This window comes from Pollicipes pollicipes, unplaced genomic scaffold (assembly GCF_011947565.3).
Source record: "Pollicipes pollicipes isolate AB1234 unplaced genomic scaffold, Ppol_2.1 Scaffold_7231;HRSCAF=8579_pilon_pilon_pilon, whole genome shotgun sequence".
NCBI classification, from domain to species: Eukaryota; Metazoa; Arthropoda; class Thecostraca; order Pollicipedomorpha; family Pollicipedidae; genus Pollicipes; species Pollicipes pollicipes.
Window position 1 is genome coordinate 21,809,056 of NW_023597034.1, and position 9,907 is coordinate 21,818,962.

The 9,907-nt window shown below is 48.4% G+C and overlaps 1 protein-coding gene across 1 annotated transcript in view; it reads right to left on the minus strand.

Moving 5' to 3' along the window:
* LOC119109842 (mediator of RNA polymerase II transcription subunit 12-like) overlaps window positions 1-7,582 on the minus strand; it is an 8,246-nt gene extending 664 nt beyond the window's left edge. The window contains 7 exon segments of the mRNA XM_037233594.1: window positions 135-663; window positions 1,081-1,340; window positions 1,343-1,451; window positions 1,454-2,007; window positions 2,040-2,997; window positions 3,565-3,666; window positions 7,202-7,582. Coding sequence (XP_037089489.1) covers window positions 135-663; window positions 1,081-1,340; window positions 1,343-1,451; window positions 1,454-2,007; window positions 2,040-2,997; window positions 3,565-3,666; window positions 7,202-7,294 — 2,605 coding nt within the window. The 5' untranslated portion in view covers window positions 7,295-7,582.
* Between the last annotated feature and the right edge of the window lie 2,325 nt (window positions 7,583-9,907).

Consider the following 9,907-nt stretch of genomic DNA (forward strand, 5'->3'; position numbering starts at 1 on the left):
CATTTTGCGCTGACGCCTGCCAATCAATATCCCATCAGACGCTACTGAGTGTAATGAACCTTGAGCCACTGTGCCCACACCAGCTCCATGACCCAGCCCAGTCAGCCCGTCCGTAAGCGCTCCCTCCTGCTCACAAATGAGGGTCCTGTGGTAGCGGCGGCAGGCGCCCACGATGTGCAGCGCCAGCGAGGTGGCGTACGTGCCAGCGCGCGCCGAGTTCTTGCTGTGCAACTGGCCCTCCACGTCCGGCAGCTCGCGCAGCATCTGCTGGCAGCAGTCCAGCAGCTCGCGGATGTTCACCGCCAGCTCCATTAGGTCGAAGAGGAAGGAGACGTGCTCCACCACCGGCAGGTAGCTGGAGTTGCCGGCCGCGAAGGCGCTCAGCATCTCGACCACCTGGAGCGCGCACTGGTGCGTCACCTGGTGCTGATCGTAGAAGGATAGCGCCTGGAAGCGCTGCACCACCGGCTCGAACGGAAACTCGCCGCGGCTCTGGCGTTTTACTTTGCCGCCCTCCGACACGTCGATCGAAAGTTTCTTGCCGAACAGCTTCATGATCTCCTTGTTCATCTTCTTGACGGCGTGGCGCGCCTCATCACGAGCCTTCTTCACGCCGAAGAGCAGGATGTGCCGCTGCTTGTCGTCGTCGGTGTAGGCATCGTCCTGTCGGGAGAGCTCTCATGTCACAAGACGCGTGGTAAACAGGATCTTGAGCATACCAGCAAATCAGGCCACGAGGTCGCACACCATGATAAATGCAGTTCGAAATGATTGCATCAGCGACCGCGGAGTGACATGCTTTTTGCACGAGTTGTGCTTTGTGCCATGGAACCTTACAACGCCAACACGATGAGTTAATTTCTTTCCACGCTTGATAAAAAATATGTTCGCGAAAGACGTGTCAACGGCATTGCTTGCATCGCCTGTAGGCACCCTGCGACTGAAGACAGCTGTAGGTGTGCTGCACCAAGTAGTTTTAATCCTCAAATCCACAGGCACATCTCAGCTCGATATAGTCTGGGGTCACCGCGCGCATCAGTCAGTGACATGAGACGTCCGATCCACGGATGCTCTACTCACCTGCGGCAGAGGGAAGTGGGTCGTGTAGATGAGGTGGCGGTTTTGGCGGCGGGCCTCCAGCTTCTCGGTGTGCCCGGTGCCCAGCGAGAAGCCCTCCTTCGGGCTGTCCGGATTGTCCATGTCAGCGTTGGTCGACTTGATGTGCTGCACCAGCTTGTCGAGGTCGTCGTCGATGTCGAGCTTGTCGTCGTCGGCGTCGTGGTGCTCGGAGCGCGTGAAGGCGGCGGCCGACTGGGCCGGACTGGCCGGGTTGGTGCGCAGTCGCCGCGTGAGATCAGCGCGCGCAGGTACTGGTCGTGCGAGAACACGTCGTGCCGCGTCAGCTCGAGGAACAGCAGCACCAGGCTGGCAAAGGACTGCCGACTGCGACCGCCCAGCCCATGGCGTCGTCCAGCACCGGCGCGCTCGTGTCCAGGAAGCGGAACAGCAGGCTCTGGTAGACGTAGGCCGGATAGGAGCCGGAACAGACCGACTCGCGGTCGTCGCCGTCGCCGTCGGCGGCCGTCAGCTCGGCCTGCCGCTTCTCCAGTAGCATGGCGACGGCCGGCGCGCGGTGCTCGCCCAGCCGCTGCGGCGAGACGGCCCATTCGCAGAGCAGTTGCACCAGCGCGTCGTCCGACGGCCGGCCGTCGGCGCCATCGCGGCCCGCCGGCGGGAACACGCGCGCGTACAGCGTGTCGAAGTTGTTGGTGTCGTCGGTGCGGTGCCACTTGTGCTGGTCGAGCGCGTCGAGCGCAGCCAGCACGCGGCCCACGGTCAGCTCTGTGGACGTCTGCACGGACCAGCGCAGGTCCGAGGCGCGACTCCGCTCCAGCACGTCGTCCTCTACGCGGCGCAGGCGCGTCCGCCACTCGCCGTTGCTGGCGCTCGGCGGCAGCGGCAGGCCGGACGGCAGGCAGGGCAGCAGGTCCAGCGGCGAGCCGCCCAGTGGCGAGCTGCTCAGCGGCGACACGACTTGCCGTCTCCCAGGTTGTTCCACACCAGCGCAGTCGGGTTCTTATACAAGATCATCTGCAGGACCGAGCCCAAGCCGTACACGATGCTCTCGTAGAAGTTGCAGTTGACAAGCCTGATGAAGGCAGCCACCAGCGGGTTGCTGTGCACGGGCTGGGCGGGCGGCGGCGGGGCGCCCGCCTCTTGGCCGCCCTGGCCGAACACCGGGCTCTGGCCTCGGCCACCCGACGCGTCCATCTCGGCCACCATCTGATTCAGCTTCTTGCAAGCGTAGTAGGCGAGCTTGCGCGCCAGCAGCTCGGAGCGCGTGAACTCGCCGACATACTGCAGCAGCAGCGGCACCACCAGCTTCAGCAGGCCGTCGTCGTGCGCGCGCGCGCGGAACACGTCCAGCACCCACTCAAGGAAAGGCTCACGGTCGAGCAGGCCCTGCTCGTACATGACGCCAGCCAGCTGCGTGCCGTACTGCCAGTGGCGGGCAGCCACCTTCTGCTCCTCAGTCGAGCTGCCGCTCATCGCCGGGAAGACGCCCACCTGCGGCGTCCACGAGTAGTGCTCCTCCAGCCGCGTCAGCTGCTCCTTCAGGAAGCGCTCCAGCGTCAGCGTCCACTCCTGCGTCTGGTCGGGCAGCTGGCGCTTCGACTTGTTCTTGGTCTCGGAGATGGCCACGTAATACGCTGAGGACATCTTGATGAGCCAGCAGGCGCGCACCGTCGGTACCGAGTAGTCGCACAGCTTGCTCAGGATTTCGTCCTTCTTGTTGAAGATGGGCACCTTTTTGGCCAGCATGGTTAGCGGCTTGTTACCGACCAGGTCCTTGAGCCAGACCTCGGCCGCCTTGGGCCGTGTCGGTACCGGCCAGTAGTTGTCCCGGTGCGAAATCTGCTGCTTCTTTTTGCCCGTCTCCGGCAGCGTATTGATTTCGTATTTCTTGGAGAGCACGGCGGAGAAGTTCTCCAACATCTGGGGAGGACGACGCCCGCCGTCTAGGTGTCGGACATGAAGCAGCGCGCGAGCATGTTGTCAAGTGGCATTGCAGGCTCGCCTTAAACCTAATAATTATGCCTAGCCTTATGCTATGACGAATCTTACACTAAGTGGAATCCCACTTTATCACACCATTACCAACGCTAGGTGCCATTGTTAGGAGCACTGCAAGTCGACAGTTATGTGATGCAGCATCTAAAACTAGTGTCTTACTAGCAGCACAGCCATATCATTTTCAATATAACAACTGATCTTGAAATAAACCAAATAATTTAAAACTAAGATCTAACAACACAGATGCGCACCAACTAATTGATTATAGCAAACATTTGACAAAACTTAATGGAGCTGCAAGTACACATCTGCACCATAGAGCAAAACATGGTGTAAATTGTCGTGTCGAGCACTGATAACTTCAGCTAACAACTGCCTTGTTGATTGGTTCATTGGCAAAGTTGATGGAGCTGCGGCAAAACGTCCACAGCATAAAATATAACGTGGTGTGTTATGCCACGCACGGGACTTCAACTGCACGCTGCTTACCTTGCTGGTGTTGATGTTGAGGCTTTTGGCTGAGCCATACTCATCGGGAGTGATGGGCGATGCATTGAAGCCTTGCTTGACACTGACTGCAGTGAGCTCATCCTGAAAAGTTATCAGAGCTGTTATTGTGCGTGCGTGCGTGCGTGCGTGTATATATATATATATATATATATATATATATATATATATATATATATGCCACAGCATTTCAAATTATTTGTGACCCAAAACTGATCTGTGATGTATGAAAAACAGTACACACAGGATCGCGCCAAATGTTGTATGAGAAGATATTTGTCCAGTGCGCATCGAGCTTGGCTTCCAAGTGTTTAGGGGCAACAATCCCGTGAGAAACAAAAAACGCTCTAGCCATTCTGTGTTCGCAAGCTGAGGGAGCCCCTTCTGATCCTTTTCGCAGCCTGACACTACTCAGTGTAGACTGTCGTGTAAGGTCATCGTTGGCGCGACGAAGTCGTCAGGGCCGGGAGCGATCTGCACGTTAGCAGGAACTGGTGCACAGAAGCCGTGTCGCCCAGGCACCGCGACAGTGTAGGGCAAGCAGGCCGCGCCTACAGGGCCACTCGCAGCCAGCACAACGTCCTGATATCCTGTACCAAACTGGTGGCTCGCCCATGGGAGGAAGTTTATTATTTTAGGGGGATACAGCTACATTCCTAACACCGCAGAATATCACCATCAGTATCTGGGCGGAAGATAAGACCTTTCGCAGCTCAGCTTTTGAGGTAGAGCTTAACTGACTGACTGGCCATGTACACCTGTGTGGGTGACGCTCAGTCACATGACTAGCCCACCTCGCTCGTTCAGTTCACTGCGGGCTGCTGCTGACCCCAGCAAGTCAGGCGGCCCACCTGCCCCAACCACTGCCGGCCGATGCTGACCCCAGGTAGTCACCTCTGGTCTGCACAGCTGGGTGGTCCCCACATGCTGATGCTGTGCTCTGTGGCTGGTCGCGGTATGACCTCAAACATGCGAGGAAGGGGAGTCACGCTCATATGTTGGGTTGGTCCATGCACACCAGCCTTGATCTGGGATGTCTGGACACTGCTGACACTGTCACTCATTTGTAGACCTCCCATTTCACCCATATGTGGATCCCTGATACTGCTCCAAATACATCAGCTCCCATGCAGAGACAACAACCTGGTACATGTATTTGATAGCTCTTTCAATGTGCTTCATTTCCCATGCACCTGAATACTTTTTGACATGCGCCTGGCTTTCCCGTCAGATACCGTTTACCCGGGTGGGGTGGGGTCAATTTGACTTTGTTGAGATCTCATGCACCAGGAGAGCTAGAGACACAAAATACATAGGACGTGTTGGCATGCACATCAATCACCAGTCAAAATGTGAGATTTCTAGGTCATGACCTTTGCATCAAACACAGTCAAACAAGGTCAAACTCCACATTAGTCTCCCTGGTGCCCCAGAACCTAGACACCAGTTCTAAGAAAATGTTCAAATGCTCATTAAAGGCCACTGACCTTGTTTGACCCTTTGAAGGTCACAGCGACCAAATTCATACAGACTGCTTTGAGTTTTGCATTTTAATAATCTACAAAGATTGTGCTAGGTAGTGTGCTCATGAAAAACAAAATGTTTACCTGGGTCATTCTAGGTCAGGTCCGTGACCTATTCTGACCTTTAATAAGCCCATAGCAGATGCATAATGTGATGCTTGTTATCAATCAATTCAAAATGATCACCAAATACTACCCCATACTGGGAGCCCTGCAGTAACATAACAGGTTGGTTTTGGCCTTTGTCTGACCTTCATACCTGGGTCAGGGTATGCATTGCTACCTCATGTTAAAAAAGCATTGTACATCAATCGTCGTTTTTTAGGGCAGAACATATGGTAACTAATCGTAAAACAGGTCATCTAAACTCTTACCTTGGAACTTCAATAACTACGACAGCGAACATCCGAGCGCCGCAAACATGCAGCAACCGCGACCCCGGCACCATTGTTATGATCACAACATTACTGCGTGATCACAGCATTACTGCATGATCACAACATTGCTGTGCATCAAGAACCATAAAAATTACGAGGCCAAGGTAAAAAGAATTCAATAAAATATGTTTCTTGCGCATCCAGGCAGCCTTCCATATTGTTTGTAGATTGGTCGACATGGTGGGGAAATATGACGTTTTTGGGTGGGAATGAAAAGCAAAATGAGAATATGGCAGCTAAACAAAACTTCTTAATATGGTACACATATATGGCATGGAAGATAGATGCCAATGGGACACTGGGTTAAGGGGATAGGGTGGGGGTTAGGTTAGGTTAGGTTAGGTTAGGTTAGGTTAGGTTAGGTTAGGTTAGGTTAGGTTAGGTTAGGTTAGATTGTGTAAGGTTAGGTTAGGTTGTTAGGGTAGACTAGGCTAGGCTAGGCTGGGTTAAGTTAGGCTAGGTTAGGCTAGGTTAGGCTAGGCTAGGTTAGGTTAGATCAAGTTAGGTTAGGTTAGGTTGGGTTAGGCTAGTTTAGGCTATGTTCTGGACTATTCTGGCCTGTCCATTTCATAAACATACCTAGACACAATAAAAACCATTTTTCATTGCATTATTATTGTTACCTTGGCCCCTACATTTTTCATAGTTCTTGATGAGCAGAAATATTGTACTTACACAATGGCAACACAGAAACAGCGCTGGGGAGTTGAGGCAGTGGGGTGCATGCGGCGCTCCTGAGCTCGCTATCGTAGTTAATAAAATTTGAAAGTAGGAGTATGAATCTACCTGTTTTATGATTATTTACTATATGTTCTGCCTTAAATATGACAAATAATGTACAATGCTTTTCTAACATTAGGTACCAATGCATACCTGCACTGAAGGTTTGTCTAATACTTCAATGTTGCATCACGTTGAAGTTTCCTAGAAATTGACTTTGCTGAGTCCATGGCCTGACTTTGACCTGCTGAAGGTCAGCAAACTTACAAGGTATATCAAAATTTTGATACCAAATAATCTGATTTTCAATTGCCTAAAGCTATGTAAAATTTTGACCTGCTGTGCCATGCTGTTTAGAAATCATTCTGGAAAAATTTGAGACGGTTATTATGCCGTCCCTCCCAACGTCATGTTAGGATGCAATTGAGGAAATAACTATTTCCCCACAGTGTAACAGGTCAGAGGGATTCAAGCAGCCTCCTTAAACGTTCTGATCATGTGTGTTACAAATGGCCTCCAAACTGTGTTTATACAGCATCTGTCTTTTGTATGCTACAAATTTATCTTGCAATAAAAAGTCCTCCCTCTCCCCCTCCCCCTCCCCCTCACTTCATAACAAACAGCACTGCTTGTTATGCACAAACAAGAAACATTTCCTAACCCTTAACATTGCAATAATGAAAAAAAGGGTTTCCTGGTGCATTTTGTACTTATTGACCCAAACTAGCTAGAACAAACAAGCTGTTATTATCTGACTGGTTGACTGACCAATGGTGAAGACTTATCATCTGTGAAAGCCAGCACCCAGAAAACAGCCTAATCCATAATGCCTCTGCAGCCTCCTTTTAAAGAATATTTCGAAAATCATGGGTTAAGGCTATGAGCTATTCTTTCCCTCTTGTCTTCCATAACATTTCAAACCCATCATTCAGGTCTCACCTCTTTTTGCTTTGGCTCTTGGGGATACACATCAGGCGGTCCGAGTCTCGACTTGCGCAGCGGCTTGTCTTCACAATTGATAACAAATGCCATCTGATGTTTTCTATTTTATACTAAGTAGTACGCTTTCCAAGGCTCAACAATACATTGCCCGTCCGTGGGCACAAACATAACGGTAAACGTAATGTCAAAGTCCGTCAAAAAATCATTTTTCCCGCAACAGGTTTCCAAGTTGATCACCAGCAAGCCTCTTTATCAAATGCTAATCACATTCTTCCATTTTCTTGACTAACAGACCACCCAATCACCGACCATAAAAACTGTCAATGAGTTGTTTTGCATACAGATCTCTAAAGCTTGCTCACGATTAAGTGTGCTCTGTATGTGCGCCACTTAGACGATCATTGTCAGCTGTTGTCAAGGTTTTTACCATTCCTATATTGACCCCATTTTGATGACGTTTCATTAATAAGTTGAAGATTATTACAGAAGAAATAGATGGTTTTAGGTAGAAATATTTATATAAAGCTAGATAAAACTTAAAATAACGTCTATGTTGTACTGTTTTTTTACATAATGTTCTTTTTATGTAAATAAATATTAATACGCCAAAAATATCATTGTAGTCTTGCCATGTTGTTCTCACGGTTCCACTGCTACCATATATTGTCCTACGCAAGAAAAAATATCATGCACTTCGTGAAGGAAAAGTAGGGGAAGAAAATATGATTCGGCATTTTTCCACTTTTTTGTATACTAAAGTATAACTGAACCGAATATTTTCATTTTATATCGCAATGAAACCACAAAAGCTAAAAAATAAACCCTAATACTCAATTTATTTTTGGGACAGGTGAAACATTTGACCGTCACAGCATCATCAAGAACGTGGCGATCTGGCAGCTACTGGGATAAGGAAAACCCAGAGACATTGGGTGCTGCGTTTTCGCCGGTGTTTGTTTTGGGTGTGGACTTGGGGTTGCGCGAATTCTCCGGCTGAGTTTTAGGGTGGAGAAGTAAGGTATTGAGTGCACTTGACCAGGCAGCAAGGTAGACGGAGTGTTCATCTGCTGAAATCGGCTGGCAATAATTTGGATGGTAAAGGGCAGGGGAAGGCCTCAAAAGTGTTCTGTTTTCCAAGTGTTTCATCTGCTCCGCCCATCCCTGACAGTTGCGTCTGCTCGCTCATATCACTATTAAGATATTGCTCCGAGTTCATTAGACAACACCTGAAGCATGTCTACTTCCGGTGACTTCGGGAACCCCCTTCGGAAATTCAAGCTTGTCTTTCTTGGTGAACAGAGCGGTAAGTACTGCAGTTGAGATTGAAGCATGGATATGGAATGCATCTGAACACTTGATTAGTCATCAAGAACCATGTTTTGCCTTTAAATGTGTGTTTGCCACATATCATTCTGGCAAAGTGCTTGTGCTCTCTATTTTTTATTTATAGCATTACCTTACAGCCAGTCTAAGACAATTTAATGGGTCAGGGTGTACTTTCCTACCTAACGTTAGAAAAAATCATTGTACACCATTCGTCGTGTTAAAGGCAGGACATATTGTAAATAATAAATTCCAAATTTTCAAACAATTTCTGAAAATAAATATTTTCTGAGTAAGGTCCAATCAGCAATAAGTTTATCTGCTACCCTAAAGGAATACCAAACATTAATGCACACTGAAGCTTGAGGAGTTATGGTAAATGTCCTTAAGAATATTGGTTTTTCGTGCATTGACATTGCTTCACACCATGCACCAAATTCTGAGGTCCTGTATTCACAATGCAGATGTGCCAAAATTGTCACCACAATTTTCTGTTATGCCAACATGTTTGGCATGACATTTATTTTTGCAGCCCAACTTAAAATTACCTTTGCAGCATTGTAATGCCTTGAAATACTAGCTGCCCATGCTGAAATTGGTGGTGGTGTTGCATTGAACTCTTCTCTAATATGTGCTCAGGTTTATGACATACATGCACTGAAATTGTTGCTGCGATGTCACCATTGTGCCTTGTATATTCAGGCATGTTTTTGCACATATTTTTATGCATCATTTCTTTGAATATATGCTTCATGTCCTATAGCTCATTTTGTTTCCAGTCTCACCTTTAGGTAGGACCCATGTGCAGCACAGTGTGTTACAAGTCAATCCACTATGTAAGATACTTTAATTATGTGGTGCACTGAACTTGAAACATTTGGTGACCAAACTGTGGCCAAGGTCAACTTTTGCTTAATTTCCCAAGTATGTATGCTGTCAGGTTTACAATTACACCCATGTTTCTCCAAGTTATAGTTGTTTGGCTTGCTACACATCAAGATCAGTATTATTTTGATTAATGCAGGAACAAGCATAAAACTGAAGAATGTATTGCTCTACATTAGTGAATGTCATGTTAAGATTTTAGAGCTATTTGAAATGGCACTGCATTATAGAAGCATTTATTATGCAAGTTATGACTACAAATATGCCATATAAACCAACAAGCTTGAATATATTTCCAAGCTGCAACTGAAGTGGTAATGTCATCCAGTTGATTCATTTCTCAATGCAGTAGATTAGGAAATGATATTTATTTAACAACATCAGGCTAGTGTAGCTCATTTGTGTTAATATTGTCAAGAATGCAACAATTTGCAGTTCTGTGGTGTTCCATTTGCTGCCCATGTGAGCAGCTGAATGGAAATATCAGATTTGAGA